The sequence below is a fragment of the Crinia signifera genome, chromosome 2 (assembly GCF_055691185.1).
Source record: "Crinia signifera chromosome 2, ASM5569118v1, whole genome shotgun sequence".
NCBI lineage: Eukaryota > Metazoa > Chordata > Amphibia > Anura > Myobatrachidae > Crinia > Crinia signifera.
Window position 1 is genome coordinate 144,515,976 of NC_139218.1, and position 24,458 is coordinate 144,540,433.

General features: G+C 41.5%; 1 protein-coding gene across 4 annotated transcripts in view; it reads left to right on the top strand.

Moving 5' to 3' along the window:
• The window catches only part of AHCYL1 (adenosylhomocysteinase like 1), a 99,716-nt gene extending 75,536 nt beyond the window's left edge, over positions 1-24,180 (top strand). For 2 of the 4 annotated variants that reach the window (XM_083173068.1, XM_083173069.1), the window contains exons 10-16: positions 3,946-4,016; positions 5,089-5,183; positions 5,306-5,404; positions 13,375-13,443; positions 16,080-16,158; positions 18,058-18,178; positions 20,716-24,180. In XM_083173068.1, coding sequence (XP_083029194.1) covers positions 3,946-4,016; positions 5,089-5,183; positions 5,306-5,404; positions 13,375-13,443; positions 16,080-16,158; positions 18,058-18,178; positions 20,716-20,722 — 541 coding nt within the window. In that variant the 3' untranslated portion in view covers positions 20,723-24,180. Of the gene's footprint in view, positions 1-3,945; positions 4,017-5,088; positions 5,184-5,305; positions 5,405-13,374; positions 13,444-16,079; positions 16,159-18,057; positions 18,183-20,715 lie in introns of those variants that run through there. The other 2 variants (XM_083173070.1, XM_083173071.1) reach the window with 1 other exon arrangement.
• Positions 24,181-24,458: the final 278 nt, after the last annotated feature.

Genomic DNA, 24,458 nt, shown 5'->3' on the forward strand with positions numbered 1-24,458 from the left:
TATCCTTATGGCACTTATCGTTTTAGCACTATATAAAAAATTAAGTGGATATCATTTGCATTAAATTAAAAGCTATGAGAAAATAGAATTTAAAGTAGCCTAATTTAATACAAGACCGTTATTAAAAACTCTACATAAAGAAATGAGCATTTGAATATTCTAAATAGTAAAATACACTTAAAATGTCAAATACCAGTCTTTTAACTTTCCAGCCTCACACCAGACAACACCAAACAATACAGTGTTGTGAACGATTTCCCTTGACGACGATATAGTGCATACACACTGTGCAACCATGCAAAAGATATCATCAGTGGCCACATCCTCTAAATATGCCTGATTAGACCCATACACATATGTCCAAAAATTGCTAATGATACTTTTCGGACATCTGTAAATGTGCCGTTGTGCGAACACTTAAACTGCAATCCCAGTTTAAGTTCGGTGATGATGCGTTCTCTGGGAGCAGCCCAGAAACCGCATGCATGTCCGGGGCTCTTCGGGGGAGAGCCACAGTGGCTGTGTGATGTAACATGGAGCCAGGAAGCTGTCGGTCATTTTTGAGCACTTTGCTATTTGTTATCAGCAAATTTGTTTAAAATGTTGTCCAGTGTGTACCCAGCTTAGAACTGTTCCCGACTTCATTGTATAAATAGATCCAAATATTTACCTGATAACACAGTGTAGAAACACATCATTAAAAAACTAGAAAACAAAGTTAAGGACCAGTGGGGCAGATGTATTAAGCCTTAACAAGAGATAAATGCAAGGGTGATAAAGAGAGATAAAGGTCCAGCCAATCAGCTCCTTACTGACTTTTTTCAAACACAGCCTGTGACATGGCAGTTAGCAGGTGATTGGCTGGACGTTTATCTCTCCTTATCACCCTGGCATTTATATTATATTCTTGTCCTGATAAAGAATTTGGTATGTGTTTGTAAAAAGAACAGTCTATAATGGAGCAGATGTATTAAGCTTTAACAAGAGATAAATCCAAGGGTGATAAGGAGAGATAAATGTCCAGCCAATCACCTGCTAACTGCCATGTTACAGGTTGTGTTTGAAAAAAGTCAGTAAGGAGGTGATTGGCTGGGCGTTTATCTCTCCTTATCACCCTTGCATTTATCTCTTGTTAAGGCTTAATACATCTGCCCCATTGGTTTTTTTTCTTTACTCTCCATTAGCTGTGAAAAAGTTACCACTTCTTTTTTTTTTGTTTAATGAAGTGAGTTTTATAGTTGTAACTTATTACATAGTACATTAAAGCTATTTGGGAGACTTGGGGTAACTTTTTGTTGTAACAGCATAAGGCGTATTCAATCCTGGACGAGATTTCCGACCAGCAGAAATATAGGCAGTTTCAGGCAAGATTAGGTTAAAGCAAAGTTCAACCTATTTAATGTCGTGTCAACAATATTTTTCCGACAGTCGTAAAGTCTGTGGATCAGCGTAACCGGACGCCGATAGTCAAAAATGGCCAGGGATTCAATATAGCGTCCGTTTTTCGACCATGCAGATTTGACTTTAACCTTTTGAGTGCCAAGTGAATTTGTCAAAAATTGTGTGCATCATAATGACCTGTAATGTTTACCTTATATAGCAAATATAATCATTTTTACACTACATTTTTTGGTACTTATGTAGTATCTGGGCTGCCGATTTTCTGATTGTATGCCTTACCTTAAGGCATACAATCAGATGCTATTCGACGCGATTTTCTGCAAAATCGCATCGAATCGCATGCAATGCGATTTTGTATAGGATTCAATGTTAACAAGGTCCTGTTCATTTCCCCACTATCCAAGTGGGCATAGAGTTGATTTTATAAAGCATGGCGAGCGCAGCGAGCCACCGAGCCCGAAGCGTGGCGAGCGGACGCAGATTTCTTGTTCTTATTCTGTGTCCGCTCGCCACGCTTCGGGCTCGGTGTCTCGCTACGCTCGCCACAGGTTTATATCCACCTCCATGCCCACTTGGATAGTGGGGAAAGGAAAAGGACCCCTTTTTCCCATTGAATTCTATGTTAAAATGGACTCAGACCATTTTAACATTGAGGGGGATATTCAATCGCCGTCGAGCATCTCCCGTGGGGGAGATGCTCGACGAGCCCTATTCAATGCTGTCTTCCCCGACAGCATTGAACAGGGTTTCCTGGCAGAACGAGCCCGACATCTCTAGCTGTCGGGCTCGTTCTGCCGAGAACAGCCGGAAAGTGACGAGCTGCCGGCTGCATCTCGTCACTTCCCGGCCGCAACTCGCGGCCACGCCCCCTTCTCGTCCCGCTGCAGGCGGGACATTGAATCCCGCCTGCATGTTCTCGGTCGAGCTGACCGAGAACGGGACTGAGTCACGGCAGGCGAGCAAGCTCGTCTGCCGTGGCCCGAAGATTGAATACCCCCCTTTATCCTATGGAAAAATCGGAACCATCGCATACGATTTGGTCGCATGCGATGCTACCGATCCGACCCGATTTCTAAATCGGACGCCCAGATACTACATAAGTACCCATTTTTTTATTTGAATTAATATAACAAATGTAAGTGATGCTGGCATTGTTAGTGGACATTTTGCGCATCTCTCACAGCAATGTTGGCACTCAAAGGGTTAAACAGAGTTGAATCTGCACAGGCGTGTTCCAGATGAAAATGGGCAGGATTGAATACCGATGGCCAATATATCGGCCGAGATTGTAGACCCCCCCAAGTGTCAGAGGGAGAATGGGTATGACCTCAATTGTTGAAAACTAGGAACCTAGTTTAGTTTAAAAACTGCAAATCTGGGAATTCATTTGAAAAGCAGTCTCCACCATCCACAGTGTATCACATATCTTATGACACACTGGGTTTATTCCATGTTGCAGTTGTCAGGGCCCACTAGAGTTGCAGGTCCACTGATCAGGTTTATATCTTTACCACTACCCTCAAAAATGTTACAACTAATAGAACAGGATAGTTGAGGTACTCCTGACACCTTTTATGCTAGTTGCACCAAAGCTTAATGATATATACAACCATGCAATATGGAATAATGTCCCCTCTCTGCAATTTACATTATAAACAGTGTATTATTAATAATAATTCAACATAATTGACTTTTTTTCACATCTACAGTAGTCAACATCTTGATACACTAATGCATACATTCCCTTCATGGAATAAGTGCAGTTGTCAGAAATATATATTTCTTATTTTATTATGTTCTTTGTTATAGCGCACATTTTCTGCAGCACTTTACAGAGTATAGCAGCTTTGAAAATTATTCTTTAAAGAAATTTGTTGACCTACAGATGGAAGTAAGTTTGTTCCATCAGGGAGCATGGACAGTGTAATGGTTAGCGTAACTGCCTCACAGCAATGAGTTAATGGGTTAAATTCCCACCATGGCCCTAACTGTGCAGAGTTTGTATATTCTCCCAGTACTTGCATGGGTTTCCTCCGGGTACTCCAATTTCTTCCCAAATTCCAAAAATATACTGGTAGGTTAAATGACTCCCAACAAAAAATAACCCTAGAATGTCTGTGTGTGCGTGTACATGTGGTAGAGCATATAGATTGTAAGCTCCATTGGGGCAGGGACTGATGTGAATGTTCAGATATTCTCTTTAAAGCGCTGCGGAATGTGTGCTATGTAAATAACTTAATGATAATAAATCACTAGGTGATGCAATGTCAGAAGTACACCAATAGCTGCCTTCATTTATATCAGTGAGCTTACCATTGATAAACAAACTACTCTCAGTTTGCACAGGACCGGAAAAATTTGTTTTCAGTTACAGTACTGTGATTTCCTACAAATTGGAAAGTATAAAAAGCATTCAGAAAGTGAAATGGATATTCCTTGACTTATACCAATTGACTTTATCAAGTTATTCTTTATCTTTTTTATGTATGTATTGGTTCCACCAGTCTGTGGTTTATGTCTGCATTACATCTCTTTCCAATACAGCATGGAAGGTTTTCGTGTGGTGAAACTGAATGAAATCATAAGACAGGTGGATGTGGTCATCACTTGTACAGGTAACCAGGTATATAAAAACTGGGATTCTCTGTAAACAGTCCATAGACTGAAACATCCCATAACCACAAAGAGGCATGAACACATTTTTAACCCAGAATGCACTTTGATTCTAGGACTTTAGTAATATCAAGACTATGGGGGAAATGTACTAAGATGTGTATTCTACTTCACATGTGATTTTGCTATGGGCAATCAATCAGATCTTGTCTACTATCTTCTAGAGGGTGCTAAATAAATAAGTAGATTCTGATTGGTTACCCATAGCAACATCACATGTGAAGTAGAATACACTTTTTAGTAAATTTCCCCCTATATGTTTTTCCCTAATTTCTTTCTAACAAAAAGGGTAAATAATATTTAGCTATACACAAATCAATTTTAATAGGGACTAACCTGGGCAAATTATTGATAATGCACACACTGCACAGTATTGATTCGATAATTACAACTAAGAATTTTTGGCCATTTTTGGATGGTTTTATCATGTTTTGCCAAATGGCCAATATGCTCGGGACCAGAAGAATTTTGGATAATGGATTTTTCCGTATTTCAGATTATTTTTATATTTCAATTATGTATTTTGAAGTATCTTGCATTTATGTTGTACTAACACATCAAACACATGAAATACACACAAATATATTTTATTCGTGCATAAAACAAGGTTTCAAAACAAAAAATGTGTGCTATGTAAATGACTGAATTTCAATGTCAAGCAATCATTTTCTTGCACATATATAGTGCCAGTTACAGATCATGTCCTCAGTAGTGCTGTTATATATGTGTGCTTGTAGCAAGTAAAAAAATTTTTTTTTTTTTTTTTGCACTTTCTGGAATGCATGGTTTTCGGAATAATTCACACATAATTTCCAATATCCTATAAATGTAATATAGTAATAAACAACAATTTTTCTATGGTCAGCCAGATAACTTTGTATTGTGATGTATGCTTTACTTCTAAATACATTTTAATAATATTCCAATAAGTCCAAGAAACTTTTTGTTAAACATGGTGTTACTTAATGAGTTAAATGGGAGGGGATACCAATTTTTTCTATTATTTGTCTGTAGGTAACAAAAACGTGGTTATGAGGGAGCATCTTGACCGTATGAAGAATGGCTGCATCGTGTGCAATATGGGACACTCTAATACGGAGATTGATGTGGTGAGCTATAGACCATTATTAGTCATTAATGAACATTGTACTTTTAAACTGATGTTCATTAAAACTGGGCACATGGTAGAGGATTGTATCTCATTGTATTCTGCAATGACATTTATTTTCAGACTAGTCTACGCACCCCGGAGCTAACATGGGAGCGTATCCGATCTCAGGTGGACCATGTCATATGGCCAGATGGGAAGAGAATAGTACTGCTGGCTGAGGTAGGCACTTTGTAGGAGCTAATGCAGTTAGCCTGAAAAACTATAAATGTTCTAAAATTGTTGTGTTTCCCTTGTTTTATAAAGTACTAATCCTGTACTATTCAAGACTTGTAGCAATAGTATGTGTTCTCTTCTGTCCAATGAATAGTATCACTGACTGTTTCTATTTTGTTTAAAGTCTACTGTCTAGCATGACAGTGGGAGTATGTGGTTTCTTATGTGTTCGAGCATTAACAATGCTCACTACAGACCACTAGTTACTGTTCATTAATTGTAGTGCTGAAGACACCGGAAACAAATTCACGTACTTGTAAGGACAATATTAATTTGTGTATTGCGTTCCGGCATTATCAGCTTCATATCGCTGGTATTATTTCATGATCCAACACCGTTATCATATCGTGTATTATATGCCCACTCATTTATTATAGGGGTGAAAATTAGTTTGTATTCCTGTGGAGACCCTGTTTATTCAACTATTCATATATTATATATTAGCATTTTGATACAGGCCATGTGTGTTTCCTTGCAGCTGGTATATACAATAATAAAATTAGCAACTGATAGTATAGTGGTATTATATATGTCAGTCCCGCATCTAAGTACAGTATTGATATCAAGCTATACACTATATACTTTACATAGACCTTACATCGTATCCAGAGGTATGCACTGCACAGGTTAAGACAGGCTGCAAGCGTCCACCTTACAGACTCAGACATCCGGTATAGTATGGTAATCACAGTGGAACAACTCACACAGTTTAAAAAGCACCTAAGGGAAAATTTTAATTTGTCCTGATTTCCAGTGTAAAGTGATGGGAGATCACGGGTGATATTCAAATGGTCAATTTTCACTATCATTCATATGGGATACTGAGGTCTCAATACATTGGGGAATAGAGATCATCCGACAGGAGACAGTAACATACATTTTCTTAAACCAGGGTGTGCTGGCTCCTTCCTTCTACTTCCCCTTACTAGCCAGTTTTTAGAAAATGTGCCCTCAGGACAGGATGCACACTCCTGGAGCTCCAGAGAGTTTTTCTTCAATTTATTTTACATTATTATTTTGGGGTTGCTGTTTGGGCTATACAGCTTCCCTGCTTCGAGGGAAGCCGGGGGAAGGGACAGTTGCTGGCCTCTTAAGGTACCGAACTGATCCCTGCTGCAGGTCCACTGACCTGAGAGGGTGCTTGTTACCACGGGCATTGCGCTGCAACGTGCACACCCCTGGCTCAACTTGAAGCAGTTGAGTGGTGAGTGTTACCCGGGGTCCCCACAGTGAGGTACCCCCGTTCATGTGTGGTGGCAAGATGGCGGCGGTGTCCCTGCACAGGGACTGCTGACAGCCCCGCGGACACTGGATGCCAGGGGCTGCCACTGGATCACCAGGGCTTGTTCCGTTTTATTGTTAACCTAAGTTTAACACAAGTGCCAGTCTAAACATTAGTATAGCCCATGCGCCATTAGAGGGGCGGGGCTTAGCTCAGAGCGGGACCAGAGCCTCTAAGCATGCCTATACACTGCTTCCTGCTTCTTCCTCATGCTGTGGGTGCCATTACAGCAGCAGAAATCACTCCTCAGAGGTTCAGCCTTTGGGAGAGAGATTCTGACAGCAGAGACAGCAAGTATAGTGCTGATATCGCTTCTGTGTGCTTAGCAGCCACTTTGGTGCATACATATATTGTGTGCACATGCTTATTGTTACCAGTTCTTCTATCTAGGGGACTAGGTTTGCAGGGTGCTGGTGTCCCAATATACCTCTGAGTTTTCCCCCACTGCTTTTTAAGCATTGTGCACACTATGGGGGAAATTTACTAAAGGATATTTGTAAAAAATAGGTGTATTTGTATCCAGAAATACCGTTATTTTGGACATTTACTATACCGAAAAATACGGCAATTCGTATTGATAGCACATAAATACGAATACGAATTGCCGTATTTTCGGGATAGTAAATGTCAAAGAAAAGTGTATTTCTGGATACAAATACACCTATTTTTTTTACAAATTTCCTTTAGTAAATTCCCCCCTATATGTCTATATAGATATATGTGATAGAGCAAACACATAGACACTATCTGTCTGACATTATGTTGGTGGTGTACTAAGTGTGTTTGAAGTGTGTCAAGGGGGTAATTTTTCTCCAAAATGGTGAGAAAAATAACTTGTATGATTTGCAGCAACAAGTTTGCTCAAAATTCGACATCACAAGTCACTTGTGAGCAATGTATGTCACCACAGCTCAGCAGTGTTTCTCCACAGCTTAGTGGTCTTTCACAAGGTGAGACCCAGGAACCCTCCTGGGCCAGCAGCATGAAAGCTATGCTGGAGACTGTCTCATCACAGCTTGCAGTGAATACATTGCAGACCAAGCAGGTGCAGCAGGATTTATCTGTGCTTATTGCTAGGCTGGATATTCTCACACCTACGCCAGGGACGTCCCGTAAACGGGCAGGACATAGTGTTCCCAGAACGGGCTGATTTGGAGGACATATTCAAAGCAGCATGGAAAAACCCTGAAAAACGCTTCCAATTGTCTAAGCGTTTCAAGTCTACCTTCCCCTTGGACCCTGCGGGTAGAAAGGCGTGGGAGGAGCCTCCATTAGTGGATGCTTCGGTGTCCCACCTATCTAAAAGGTAGTGCTCCTGGTTCCAGGGACTTCCACCTTAAATGATATGGTCAATAGAAAGCTGGAAGGCACAGTTAAGGCTATTTACACGCCCACTGCTCACTAGCTGCTGGATGGCTAAGGCTGTGGAGAATCTTCCCTTCTCGGGGGACAGATTGTTTGGGAGTGAATTAGATGTCTTAATCTCTAATACTGTGTACACACGGGGGCGATAGGGGCTATAATCGCTAGTAATATGGTCGCAGACGACCATATTGCCAGTGATTGGAGTGCGCACCAGCGATAAATCGGCGGGTGCGTGCTCCCGTTTTCTGCCCCATTGTAATCGCTGACCAGCTAATTACCTCTGCGGCTCCCCCAGCAGAGGTTCCTTTTCATCAGCGACCATCTCTGGTCGCTGATGCAAAGGAGACACTGGGCAATATATTGCTGAGCAATATATCTCCCCCCGTGTGTAGGGGACTTAAGGCTACGGCCGGCAAGTCCACTTTCCTCCCGTATGCTTCCACACCGGTAAGACGTCCCTTTTCAGGGAATCCCCAGCAGTCCTTTCGGTCCTCCAAGTTTCGGCCTAAGGCCAGGGGCAGCTCAAACGCCAACAGAGGTGCTTGTGGTAAACCCAGGAGAACAGCAACCTCTTCCAATTGTGACCGTAGCGCAAGCACAGCTGCGCCTCAGCATGATGGGGTCCTCCCACCTCGAGACATACTCAGCTGAAATATTTCAGCCACGTGTGGGATGCGTAATCCCTCGACCCTTGGGTCAGGGATATTATTTCACACAGTTACAAGCTGGAGTTCGAAAGACTGCCCCCTCACAAGTTTTTCAGGTCGGAACTCCCTGCAGCTGTGGAGGACCGCAGGATCCTCAGACAGGCCTTGCAAAAGTTGGTACTTGCTCAGGTTATCATACCTGTACCGGCACTGGAAAGGGGCCAGGGATACTTCTCCAACCTTCTCGTAGTACCAAAGCCGGACGGTTCAGTCAGACCGAACCACAATTTAAAATCCTTGAATCCTTATCTTTGGGTCTTCAAATTCCGATTGGAATCTTTAAGGGCGGTCATTGCAGGGTTGGAGGAGGGAGAATTCCTGGCGTCCATCGACGTGAAGAACGCCTACCTTCATGTTGCTGTGTGGGGTCCACACCAGGCGTATTTAAGGTTTGCCATATTGGACGAGCAGTTCAAGTTTCAGGCCCTGCCCTTTGGTCTGTCCACCGCTCTACGCATCTTCACCAAAGTGATGGCGTAGATGATGTTCCTTCTGAGTATTCAGGGGATAAATATAATCCCATACCTGGACGACCTGCTCCTAAAGGCGGTGTCAGAGATGAGACTGCAGGAAGCGGTAAAAACCACCAGGCGTGTACTATCGGACCATGGGTGGATGCTGAACATACCCAAGTCCTCTCTAGTGCCGACCCAGCGTCTCCAATTCTTGGGGATGATATTGGATACGGTGGAGAGTAGGGTGTTTCTCCCAGCAGAAAAGATCACAGCACTCCAACAGTTACTGTTGGAAGTAGTGGCCCCAGAGAAGGCGGCAGTCTACCTGTGCATCAGGTTGATGGGAAAAATGGTGGCCTCATTCGAGGCAATTCAGTTCGGGAGATTCCATTCCAGAGTGTTCCAGTGGGACCTATTGAGCAAGTGGTCCGGATTACACGTCAACATGCACAGGTTAATCCACCTGTCAGTTGGCTGACCCAAAGTTTCTTTCATGGAAACTGGCTTTTCTTTTGGCGATTGCCTCGGCCAGAGTGTCTGAGTTGGAGGCTTTGTCTTGCAAAGTCACCTTTTCTTGTTTTTCATACCATTTTATACCAGGAGATTGTGCTCCCGGTGTTTTGTCCTTCTGAGGAGGCAAGAAATAGGGACAAACTTTAAAAAATTGGATGTGGTGCGCTCACTGCGCGTTTATGTGGACAGAGTGAAGGAGTTTCATAAGACTGACTCGTTATTGGTACTGTATGATGTACATAAAAGAGGGTGGCCAGCTTCTAAGCAGACCATTGCTAGGTGGCTGAGGTCAATTATTGCCTTTGCTTACACCAAAGTTGGCAGGCCGGTTCCGAGGTAATGCCCATACCACAAGGTTAGTTGCTTCCTCTTGGGCTGTGCTTCACGGGGCTTCAGCGGAGCAGTTATGCAGGGCTGCCACCTGTTCACACTTTCACCAAATTTTACAGGTTTCAGGAGTTTGCGTCAGAGATCACTTCATTTAGGCGAGCAGTGCTACGAGCTGCGGACCTGAGTGTACCCTCCCAAAGGACCAGTTCTGGAACGTCCCAAGGTTAAGCTGTGTCACCCGGATGGATGATAGAGAAAAGGGGATTTTTGTAAGAACTTACCGTTCAAATCCCTTTCTCTGAGTCCATCCTGGTGACACAGCAATCCTCCAAAAAACACATCATTGTTTAATCATACACTTGGGAAAGTGGTCAAATAGCCATAAAATAGTTTCATTACATTTGTGTGACTCCTCTTGAATACAGTATTCCAAATATGTTTGTATTTAATTTATGCAAATAAACTATCAAAGTTGTGACACTAAAATGTCTCTCTCAAATACATTTTATACAAACTCTAATGTGACCAAACTTACTTAATCCTACTATGAAGCCTTACAGTTTCCGTTACTCCACACCACTAGGTGCTATGCTGGCGAGAGATATATGGGAGAGAGGTATCGCTGATATTGGCATATAGAAGTCAGTTAGGAAGAAGTATAAAACTTAGCCTTTTTTATCAAGACAGAAACTAAAACAAATTTTGATATTTAAAATATGCTTATTGTATTTCTTGCTCTCTCATGGTATGTACCTTCAAAATTGTGAATTAGCGAACAGTAAAGATTTATAGACTTTTTTTTTTTTTCACTCTGCCTTAGGTGAATGCTTTCAACCCTTGAATATTGCTCACAGAGATGTTGGCACACAAAGGGTTAAAGGCATTAATCTTACTGTTAAATAGAGGAGCTTAAGTTATGCAATTCTACCACATACAGTACATGGAGTATAGGATATCCTGCATACTGTATGTGGTTATTGTAAAGGCCCCCATACATTACGCCAACTTGTCCTAGGGACAAGTCTGCCCCGGCAGCTCCCAGGGAGAGCTCAGGGATTTGGCACTTGGTGTGCTATTCTTTTACATGTAATAAATCGGATGTGATTTATCACATGTAACCTGATGAGCTGCAGGCGGGGACCGGAGAGCAGGGTCCGGGGTATCAGGGACCGGAGAGCAGGGTCCGGGGTATCAGGGACCGGAGAGCAGGGTCCGGGGTAGTGTCAGGTGGCTAGCAGCTGGAGAATATAAAAAATCCTATTCAAAAGACTGGGAGGCCGCTGAGTGGCTGAGCACTCAGCGGCCGCCCAGTCTTTTGAAAAGGATTTTTTATATTCTGACGCTACCCCGGCCAGCTCTCCAGTCCCCGCTACCCCGGACCCTGCTCTTTGGTCCCCGCCTACCGCACCAGGGCCTTAGTCCCCAGACCTCGCTCTCTCTTTGCCGCATTGATGGCTGCACATAAGATTTATCTTATGTGCAGACCGTCCGACCTCCGAGTCCGATCCGATGTGCATGGGACCGTGCATCGGATCAGATCGGATGTCTAACATTACGCAATTTGGCCCTATTTCACCCGATTTCTCTGCCCAATCCTCCGGAAACGTGTGAAATCGAGCCCAAATCGCATAGTGTATGAGGGCCTTTAGGTTTAGTTCTCACTATTGAACAGTCATGTTGTGCATGTCTCTTTTCCTAAAGAGCGCAGTAAGTCATTATGTTTTTGTATTGTTTGAAAACAATAACTGTTAACAATAGCTTATGTGGTGGTTCTGATGCAGACACAAATACTGTAGTTTACATCAGGGGTAGCCCACTCCAGTCCTCGAGAGCTACCAACAGTTAACGTTTTCCAGGTCTCATCACAGAATCGCAAGTGAAGTAATTAGCTCCACCTGTGGATGTTTTAAAATGTGTTAGTCAGTAATGAGTGCACCTGTGTACCTGTAAGGTGAGATGGAAAATGGGAACTGTTGGTAGCTCTCGAGGACTGGAGTTGGCTACCCCTTGTTTACATGTATACATGAAAGAAAAACATGATTGAGTCTATATTCGAAAGGGAGAGCACAAAACAGATGAAACCCCCAAAGCATATCATCTTTATGTTTAACTGTAATTCAGGCTCAAAGTGTGCTCATAACCCTTTCTTTCTAAATCTGTGTAATAAAAATTAATCTGTTTTATGTGCTCGGTATACACTTTTGCATTATTATTATTATTATTATTATTATTATTTATTAATAGTTAATTATATTGCACACACATATTCCACAGCACTTTACAGAAAATATTTATCCATTCACACCAGTCCCTGCCCCAGTAGAGTTTACAATCTATATTCTCTACCACATGTACACAGACATTCTAGGGTTCATTTTTGTCGGAAGCTAATTAACCTACCAGTATATTTTTGGATTGTGGGAGGAAACCGGAGTGCCCGGAGGAAACCCACGCAAGCATGGTGAAAACGGGTTGGGATCGTTTGGTCGAATGCATTATGGTCGAATGTCATTACATCGAATCCATTAGGTCGAATTGCTAAAAGGTCGACATGATTCTAGGTCGACATGGGAAAAGGTCGAAATGATTCTAGGTCGAAAGGTCATTAGTTCGACAGGTCATTAGGTCGACAAGGTCATTAGGTCGACATTATCTAGGTCGACATTCACAAAGTCGACATGGGGTTTTTCACTGTTTTTTTACCTGAATGTCAACACAGTCGACATGGACACAGTTTAAAGTGCACTGCATCCCCTCGCATCGCTCGCTGCGCTCACTATGCGTCGGGCACGGTGCCTCGCTACGCTCGGCACACTATTTTATTCTCCCACCACACCCTAGTGGATGGTAGGGCATGAAATACCGCCTGTCAGCACATGTCGGCTCAAAAAACAGTGAAAAACCCCATGTCGACTTTGTGAATGTCGACCTAGACAATGTCGACCTAATGACCTTGTCGACCTAATGACCTGTCGAACTAATGACCTTTCGACCTAGAATCATTTCGACCTTTTCCCATGTCGACCTAGAATCATGTCGACCTTTTAGCAATTCGACCTAATGGATTCGATGTAATGACATTCGACCATAATGCATTCGACCAAATGACCGCATCCCGGTGAAAACATACAAAGTCCACACAGTTAGGACGATGATGGGTATCGAACCCATGATCTCAGCACTGCGAGGCAGTAATGCTACCCAAGACGTTTTTATCTGAAGTATGTTTTGCATGACATATTACATATATCATCTTTATTTCAGGGCCGTCTCCTCAATCTGAGTTGTTCAACCATTCCTACTTTTGTTCTTTCAATAACCGCAACTACAGAGGTAAGTTGCCTGCAGGTTTACTGCACAAAACCCACGGAGAGGAAAGTGGCCGTGTCATTGTGAAGGACTTTAGAATTATGAAGAAATTCAAATATGCAACTGTGCTTCATTAACTGCTAGCAATACATTTTAAGTGAATTCACATATACTAAATTACAATATAGGAAATAAATGCTGTTCTATATTTTTAATTCAATCTATTATCAAAACCTCATGGAAAGTAGAACAAATGTGCATTGCGTCTAGCAATTATGCCTCACTGCCCACCAAGCATTTAAACACCAGGGCCTAATGCAGATTTGCGGGTCATAGCTCACGTTTTTTCATGCAATGAAATTGTACATATACATGTGGGCAGTAGAGAGTCAGAAGGATTTTAGTTGCTTCTCCTCTTATGACTGAAGGGGCAGGAGGAGACTGTGTTAATGAATTTGATATGACACTTGTATATCTTTGTGAGACTTAGGACCTGATTCAGCAAGGCTCGCTAAGCAGCGGTCGTTCGCTGCTTAGTGGGCACTGAAACGCTGCCCGGCCGACTGTACCATGCGAGGGGATGTACACAAACATCCCCAAAGAGGAGATGGTCACTGACATCATGTGACATCAGCCACCCGCCCCCGGTAGCGTCGAATTTGGATTATTACGAGTGATCCTGAATCGGCCACTTAGTCTCTGAATCTACATTCATATAATTCAGCAGCCAAGTATTTTTTCTATTCCAAGTTTTATTCTGCTCCGTATACAGTCTGTGACACATACAGATATATAAGGGTCATACAGATGGTGCCGCGCTTATTTGTGTTCGTGTTTGTTTGGCATGCCAAATTAGGCACACACGCATGGTGATGGGTTCTCGCCAATTGCCACAGGAGTTGCACATAGCAATTGGCGCAACAACGAAGAACGTGGCTACATCTGTATATCAAATTCATTAGCACAGTCTCCTTATGCATCCTATGTGCATTTTGTTTGCGACGAAGATGCTATTTTGGCAAAAAAGACAATTGATGTCAATTCAGCATCAGGCCTCCAAAGTACAAATTCATTATAATTTACATATTCAACAGGACCACCATCTAAACATTTATGAATTCTTTTTAGGGTAGAGTAAATAGTTATGTACTTTATATTATGGTTATAATCAAATTACTTCTGTTTCTGTAGCTTGTTTCTCATAAGAATGTATCATAATGTTCCAAAAAAAGCAGTCTACCTCTGTAGACATTGTCTGATGCAGTGGCTTCTTTCCAAATACTGTGACTCATTCCAAATCATGATGTCTTATAACCTGCAAATATGGCAATATGCCCTTTTTAAAAAGAAAATTGGGTACTTATATGTTAGTTGAGCCCACTATAGTTAGTACGCTCATACTCCCACTATCCATGTCGGCATGGAGTTGATTTTATATAGTGTGGCGAGGGGAGCGGATGCGGCAAACTATGCAAATAGCTTAGTGGGCGCCCAACTAACATATAAGTACCGAAAATTTTACACCAGAAAAATAATCTTAAAAAGGTGGGTTTTCACCAGTAAGAATCTTCTCCTTCTCTTGCCTTTATGGCAGCATTCACAGGTAGAAATTAAAGAAGAGTCACATGGTAATGACTTTTTTTAGTGACTCCGTTGTCTTTTGTTCCTGTTCAACCGATGGTATATCACTTCCCTAGTTATGTGTGTGGTAGGTAAGACCTGCCTAATGCCTTTTAACTTTTATCAAATGCATTTGATAAAATTACAAGACCATTGCTGTAAAACATGCTGAGTCTTAAAGTGCCCATACAACAAGCCCATATCAGACGTTTTCAACGAATTGGGCCGTAAAATCGGCCCAAATCGGCTCAGTTTGATGTCCCCTCAGGTATGATGCATTGTCCCATGCGCATCGGACCCAAGCAGGTGGTCAGACCTGCTGGCCGTCCGACCACCCTCCTTCCCGTGCAGCGGGGGCAGGATCTGGACAGCTGGTGGTGGTGGCTGGGGGGCTGGTAGCGGGGTCCGTCCAAGCAGCGGCTGGGAGGCATATTTTTAAATGACTGGCTGGCCATTTCAAAATATTCAGCAGCCACATCCCGCTGCCTGGCAAAATGCTGCTACAAGCTCCAGCCGCCTCCGCTCGGACGGACCCCACTGCCCGCCCGCACCACCAGCTGCCCTCCCCCTGCCACCGCAGCAGCTCCCCGGGAGAACTGCATGCAATAAAAATGGCACATTAAGTGCCAGATCGCATGTGAGCCTCCCGGGGAGGCTCTAGGCAAACTGGTCCGACTTGTCCTTAGGACAAATCGGGGCCAGTGTAGGGTCTTTACTGTACACCCTGTGGTCAGTGAACTTTCAGTCCTTCAGTCTAGGTCCCGTCATGGACACAGACGGTCAAGCAGCTATTCGATCAGACCTGCTATACTTTTCTCCTGTCACGCACATATATGGTTTTGTTTGCAAACAGACATACACTGCACATCTGCTCATAACAGGACTTAAACAGATACCATGGACCTCACACTGTGGAGTTTATTCCTTATGTATATAGTATATATGGCTTCGCTTTTTGATTACCTGGATACTTTCTAAACAAACATTTTAAAGGACCTTAAAAATAGCCTCTTATATCATTGTATCTCTTTAACCTACAGGCACTAGCATTAATTGAATTGTACAATGCCCCCGAGGGCAGATACAAACAAGATGTGTACCTGCTGCCTAAGAAGATGGGTAAGTCATGGATTGTTTTGATACAGTCCTTTATACTTCTGCTTTGTACGATTTCTCAATTCATCAAGTGCTCAAATATAGTACTTTTTCATACATTTTTGCATCCTAAGAAAAACATATAAATCTATAACTTGCAGTGTGTGCTCAGAAGGTACACAAAAAGGGTAGTATACATTGAAAGTCCTTTATGAATAGGTAAAGCTGCACATTTTGCCTGTCTAGTGTATTCCTAGTTGCACATCCAAATCTAGCTATTGGGAATGCCACAGAAAATCAACAAATCCTTTTTTTGCAGAATTGGGATCTGGCCAGAAATATATGTATTGGTAAGAATTTAAATATTACTTGAAATACTATCCTACTACCACAGGTGTATTTCCACACTTTAATTGATTTCAGGCACTCCATACCTGCATCTGTGTGTGTCCAGCAAGAAATGCACGTGGTGAGATGAGTAAAATGGGGCACTTTGGAAGTTTAGGCTCTGTTATATTTTTAGTTTGTTAATCTAGTTAGTGTTGTGAGGGTGAATTTGGTCTTTATTATTGTCACATTTGAGTGTTGCAAGGGAAAAATTAGCTGTTGGCCAGAGGTAATCAGGGAATCTCTCTCCCATACCCGCCGCCCCTGCCCAGCAAAAAAAAAAAAAAAGTCTACAGCCTGTCACTGTCTATTAGATAATGTTGTGCTCCAAATCAAATTTTTCCATTTAACTGTATAACGTTTTTAGTACAACTCCTATCTGACAAGTTCTTCCTTCAGGGGAGAAAACACTTACTCTTTTGGCCCCTAATTACACATTTGTGTAAATTTAAGCCTAAACACTGCCAACACTTAATGTTTACTGTTTATCATATTGTTTTATAAAGCAATTATGTAACATACTACAAAATGAAACTGCATCCTCCTATATGCAGCTTGAATATAATTATATATTGTACACAAATTATACCTTCCTCACTGATGCACTGGTAGATTGAATCTGGACACTTGTAAATATTGCACTTGCCTAAATGGTGGCACAGTTCTTTTCTTCATCTCCTAGCTTGCTAATAATAGCAGATACTGCAATTTGCTGTTTAATAGTTCCCACAATGTGTACGCGGTGTGATCATTGACTGACTGTCTCAAAGTAAAAGGATATCTGTAACGTGTTAAATTCTTCTCCATCAAAGTAGATTTACCCACCATGGTCACTACATGACCTATTTGTTTAGAATTATGTATTCGCTTCCTGTTTTAAATATCAGTAATATATTCCAAAATAAGTTCTAGTAACATTTCATATATATTTATTAACTTCTAATTCAACAACTACCCCACCAGTTCGAAAAAGAAGCACCCAGAGCTGAATAGGCACCCATAGACAAGAGCTGTGTAACACAGAAAGGATACAGTACACCACGTTTTTATTTAGGTGATTTACCAACCCTACTAAGGGCCAGATGCACTAAGCTTCAAAAGTGATAAACAGCCAGCCAATCAGCTCCTGCCTGCCATGTCACAGACTGTGTTTAAAAAATGTTAGACAGGAGCTGATTGGGTGGCTCTTTATCACTCTCCATTTTATCACTTTTGAAGCTTAGTGCATCTGGCCCTAAATGGCTGGGCAATATTAGGCATCATTGTGGTCTGTTATGAAAGTAATCTCTTTTATGGAGGAATGCTTTTATTATGGACTTGTTCTAGCACAGATAAAGAGAAGAGTTCTGCCAGCAGGCAGGCTGGATAGGGTAGATCATTTTTAAATCCAACAATGTAATTATCAATAATAAGAATAACAGAATAGAGGTCTTACTGATTTACAAAGCAAAATGAACATTCAAGTCTAAAGTCCCTGGATATTGCAGCTGCTCCAATAGCTTTTTGCCCATAAACATCTTCCTATCTTGTTTCCAGATGAATATGTTGCCAGCTTGCATCTGCCTTCCTTTGATGCCCATCTAACTGAGCTAACGGATGACCAAGCCAAATACCTTGGACTCAACAAAAATGGTCCTTTCAAACCCAATTATTACAGGTAATAATTTGCTATGCCATTGTAGGACAGGGGTGATATTTCTAAAGAACCAAATTTAACCCTAAAGTACCTAGTGTTCATTCTAGCACCCGCTATCTTTGAAAACCCATGCTGTTCCTCTTCCCTGCCTGGGGTGTCTCTGTTTGCTTTGGTGTTTCTAGCACAGGTCTGGTTTGCATATCAGTGCTGATATACAGACCACACTGTGCTAAAAGCACTAAAGCAGACAGCAACACCCCAGGCAGGGAAGAGGAACTGCATGGATTTACAAAGATAGCGGGTGCTAGAATGAACACTAGTACCTATCAGTATTTTATATGATAGGCAGCAAATAATAATCCAGTTTTCTAAAGGTATAGCATTCTTTCTGACTGAATATTAGCAATTTTCTCACAGATCCTTAACTAGACATTTTAGTGCCATTGGCCCAAAAAAACGGTACTTGTGTATTATCACGGCGCCCACTAAGCAAATAGCTTAGCAAATAGCTTAGTGGGTTATTCTGCGTAAGAAAATCGCATCTGATTATTGTATGGCATGCGATGCGATTTTCCTATGGAATTTATTCACTGCTCTCTGTCAGTGAATACATTACAATAATCGTATCCAATATAAAATCTGATGCGATTGCATCCGATATCGGATCCGATTTTACATGGTTCTATGGCATTTAATGTACTGTACAGTGAGATGACATACAATGCAATTTATTAATGTCATTTACACACCCCTCCCCCCCCCCCCCCCCCCCCACTATCCACGTCACCCCGAAGCGTGGCGAGCGGCGGCGGAACGCATCCTCCCAACCTTTTCATACCCCCACGCTTCAGGCTCGCAACACAATATAAAATCAGCTCCACACCAACGTAGATAGTGGGGGTATGAAAAGTTTGGGAGGACGCGTTCCGCCACCGCTCGCCACGCTTCGGGGGGGTGCGTAAATCACATAGTGGGGGGGGGTGCGTAAATCACATTAATAAATGACATTGTATGTCCTCTCACTGTACAGTACATTAAATGCCATATAACCATGTAAAATCGAATGCGATCGCATCCGATGATTTTATATCAGATACGATTTTTGTATTGTGTATTTGTATATCTGACCGAGAGCAGTGAATAAATTACATAGGAAAATCGCATGACATACAATAATCGGATGCAATGCGATTTCACTACGTTACCGTACTGTATGTAGCAAATCTGGGCGCCGTGATAATACACAAGTACCAAAAAACCATTGGCACCCCCGTTGTATGGTTGACATAACTTAAACAAAAAAAAATATTAGTCATTTTATTTGTTGAACCTCATGTGATCCCAGTCAGTGTACTGTGTGCCCTAGCATGGCTCACTTTGCTTGCCATGCTTTGGGATAGGTGCCCCTCTGAGCACAGGCGACTTAATCAGTACATCTGGGAAATTGATTTAACCATCTGGAGTGAAGCATTAGATGTCCTTAAAACTTGGGAAACTGTGGATATACTACAGTAAACAGTGTGATAATCTGATTGGCTGGAGTTTGTTCCATCCCCACTCAAATAATCCTGAATATATTTGCGTGGTTATGGTTCATTAGATCTACAGTGACTAGGTCTACAGTCACAAGGCCAAAATGATGAAAAGGCTGACCCGGTACAAAGGTACGCATAAAAAAAAGGTTGAACCTAGGCACCGTAGATCTACTGTCTGGATACCAGTCATGTGAGGGGGGAATTGTTGATAACAAGTGAGTTTTGCACTTGTTAAAATGAAGTAGACAGAGAGCTGGAAAATAGAACAGTAGGTTGAGGTCAATGAGCCGAGATCAGTTATGGGGGAGAACTGCCTTTAAATTAATGTCACATGATTTTAAAATATACTTCGATCATATTAAACCCATAAGCCAGAATCAAGCACTTAATTCCCCCAGAAGATCTGCCTAAAGTCATACATGCATTTGTATCATCGCGCCTTGACTACAGCAAAAGAATTGCACCGCTTGCAGATGGTACAAAATACAGCTGCCAGGCTATTTTATCAGCCCTGCTCCAGCCACATAACACCCATTCTGTACTCCCTTCACTGGCTGTCTCTAAGATGGCGAATAATTTTCAAGATTGGCTTACTGACTTTTAAAGTTCTACAAGACCAGGGCCCAAGGTACCTGCAGCAGCTTCTGATCCCTTATTGTCCCACTCTATTACTACGATCGGTTGATGGAGGACTACGAACACTACCCAGAATTTCCCTGAATTCATCTGGGGGTCGAGCTTTCAGCGGTGTGGCTCCAATTCTATGGAACTCACTTCCTCGCTCAGTTCGAGAAGCTTCCTCTCTGGAAACATTCAAAAATAGACTCAAGACGTTCCTGTTCACCCAAGCATTTCACTAATGTCCCTTGTTAAGTTTGTTTTGTATTTTGTGCTGTAAAAGGCTAATGCAAGCACTTTGAGTCATATTAGGAGAAAAGTACTATATAAATAACATTAGTATTATTATTATTATTAGACGACTTATTTCTGTAAAACTATGTAATTTGTGCCATTTTGTTCCAGATACTGATGCTTGAAAACTGGAAAACTCACCTACGAAATACCAAGAGCTTTAGCACGAAAATCACCAGCCTCCTTTGTTTATACATTCTGCAATGTTATTGTCTATGCTTCCTTGTGTGTATGCATGTTTTCACTTTATTATGCAAAGAGGACGCTATGTATAATGCAATGGGGCAGAACTCCAGGATTCTAATTGCTGTAATTCCATTCACGTGTTAAAAGTTAATTAAAGGGAGAGTATTACTTTTATATATAGTGCTTAACATAAGGTACAGTATTTCAGTTTAGTTATTGAAAGCTATTGGAAAAAGATAGAACTCAACATATGGCATTGTCAATTTTTGTATTCATAAACATGATTTGACAAATGTCTATAATATATAATTTCATAGACAACAATAGCATTCATAATACCTGTATCCTTCTAGAAGGCATGGCACCTTAAATACTATAGCAGGGCATTAAAAAACCATGAAGGGTTTTTCTTCTCTCTCACAATCACTCTGTACTGTAAGGATGTTTTATTCCATAAATGAGCAATAGAACAATTACATCTTTGATGTCTGATATTAATCACTTTTGTGTTTGTTTTATACTACTGAATGCACATATATCCACAAACACACTCTCATTCTCTCCTATGAGTGTACTTTCCCTTTCAGTACCTTTTAATACATGAAATGTTTTCTTGGAGCCCTGCTAATTCTGCTGCCTTAATCCACTATGGCACTTCTCTTGCATTTTTTATTATATAGTGTGTCTTTGAACAGAGATCTACAATCCCCAAATCCCATGCAGGAATTTACCTATTTTTTTCAATTAAAAGTGGTTCAAAAATGTGATGAAAGTAAATACGGAGTTTGGAAAAACCAGAAAGGCTTTTCTTCTGGTACAATGACGGAAACTCCTGGGATAGGATTATCTGTTTGTCTTTTATGTATATGCAACATACTGTATGCTGTCATATTGTATGTCTACTTTACGCACACAGGACACAATGTGAAAAACAGCAGGGGTACATTTACGGTGTCTGATAGACTGGTGTCCATAATATTGCATGCAAGGTGTGGCACATCAATTTATCATTTTTGTACAGTTCAGACCAATTCTGTTTTTTCTCATCGTATGTCTCTTAATTGTGAGAAACTTCTGATGGATAAGGATTCAAAACATTAAAGAAAATGTGCAGTGTACCTAACAGCTTGGGGCACAATAGAGTAGACTAGAAATGCCAGTAGTACATAGGAGATTTTTATGTGTGAAAATGCACAAATTTCTAGAAGCTTCACTATTTCAAGAGTAGCAGCACTATTCTAAGCAACTGATGTCTCCTCCAGTTCTGTCACACTCCAATTTTCATAAGTGTCCCCTACACTGTTTTACACACAATTCTATGTAAAACTGTGAGGTCCAGTGTGTCTGCACAGTAACTTTGTTTTTTTCCTTGAATCATTATCTCAGTCTTGTTAATTCATTTTGTTGTTGTTTTTTTAATTGCTATTATTTTAATTCTGTATTTTTTTTAATTCTTATTAGTTTAAAATTACTTCCTTCTATTCTCTGCCATACAAATATTTACTGATATGTGTCGACTCCAGCACTTAGCTTACAATGAAACCGCGTCATTGATTATAACTGAACAGCACTCAAAAATGTTATGCTATGCATGTGGGAACTGCCTACCTGTAACATTTAGTGCAGTTTTCCAAACACAGTCCTCAAAGACACCAGTGCACCACATCCACAGGCAGCGCTAATTAATCTACTTGAGATACACTCATTGTTAAGCTGGGTACATACCTGTCCGGCCCGCCGGCTGGTGCACTGATTGAGCAGCGCGACATGCCAGTCAGGTCACCTAGTTTGGCAATAATGTGAATTTTCCCGCCCAGCAGTCAGTGGAAAGCCAATATGCATAGCTAGATGTGCCAATATATTTGTAGATTGCACTGGTCTACAGCATTTTTGCTGCCCATATTAAAGTTGTTTCACCAGAATTTGGTGCTGATCCCAATTATGTTATCAGATTTTACAGATTGGCTACAGTTTTTAAAACATGAGGGGTCATGTTGAATTGTCAAAAACTGAAGATTTAGCGTGATCACATGGGTGTCAAATTAACACATTTATGGCGATGGGCCATGGGGGGGGGGGCGCCAAGCATTTCATGGCCGTTCCTGCAAATATAAGTCAGTCTCCACAAAGTATCCCGCTATGGATATCCGCAGCAACGTTGCTTCTAGAATATTACCTCCCATATGTCGAGAATCGTAGACAATTGCAAAAAACGGATTGCATTCCTAAACTCAGCATTACTAATATACCCCAAATTCATTAAAAGTGTGGGCAGCAGACAAAAGTAACATTTTGTTGAGCAGCTGACACAATGTCTGTGAATAATGATGATCAGATAGATCAGGGCGTACACACCCGACGACAGGCTCGCTATATATCAGCCGTTCCATTCAGGGAGGATTGGAAACTAAAAGTGGCCCTAGAAAAATTCTAGATGTGGCCTCAGGTAAGCAACACCAAATCAAATGTAGATGGAACTAAAACCAAAACAGGCAGGATTAATACATCACTACACATGTGTGGAAACAGTTGGTTTCAATATGCATGGCAGTCTAGTTCATTTAAGTTGCTATGAAAAACCACAAGCCTCCACATTTTAAATAATACCCCACCTTCCCGCATACAGACTGAAAACACAACCAAACCCTTTATCAAGCAGACAAAAACTCAACATTAGCAGAAAATTACCATAATCCCTGTGTATCACAAGTACCCCCCAAGTGGAGCCCAGAAACACACCAGAAATTGTTACATCACTACATACTGTACTGTAGCACACATCTTTCACAGATGTCACAATTGATATAGATTGTCTCCCGCTATAGAGTATTTGCAGCACTTGGTGCTCTGTAAGCCGGCAAATGTTGTCTGTGTTAGTAGAGAGACTGGGCCACTACTCTGGGCAGGGCCACATATTAAAACAGAAAGTCACTGGCTGACAGGTGGCCTTGCACTGGCCTACCGGAGATCTCCCTGTGCCAGCCTATGGGCCAATCCATCCACTGATTGCATTGGATACTGTATATCACCAGTGTATAACCAGCTTTAGTAGTTCATGAGCACTGGTATTGGGTAACAGTGCTGTAGTGGGTGGGATGCAGTAACAGCTCCGAGAGGCTTCCCTTCAGCATGGGAATCCAGTTTTGCTGTTCACGATCATCAACTCATTAGCCAAGGGCTAAAATCGGATACAAGCCTTGCAGTTGTGGGTCTCCTGCAACCAATTATTGATAATTATATGAGCATGTTAAAATGATCTGCTTGACGGAGATGTATTTTATTTATAGATATACATACTGTAGTTATATATGCCAATGAATGATTTATAATAAAAAAAATACAATGATCCATGCAGGTAAGCAATACAAAAATAAAACAAAATTAAGATTATTTAGTTTGTGTGTGGTGTTTTCTTTTTTGTTTAAATCAATGACCATATACAAGTCATGTATTGTATAATGTTTTAGGCCCCTGTTGCTTACTTTCTGTTGTGTAGTCTGTGCAGGGCCTTGGTAGATGTTAACTCTATAGTAATAGAATAGACATTCTAAATATTTCACAGGATTTAGACAATAAGGATGTATTTATGAATAGGTGCAGGGGGTAAGAGGAGCAGGGAAGGAGGAAGTGAGAGGTTCAGGGGGGATGGGGAGATGCAGAGAAGTGAG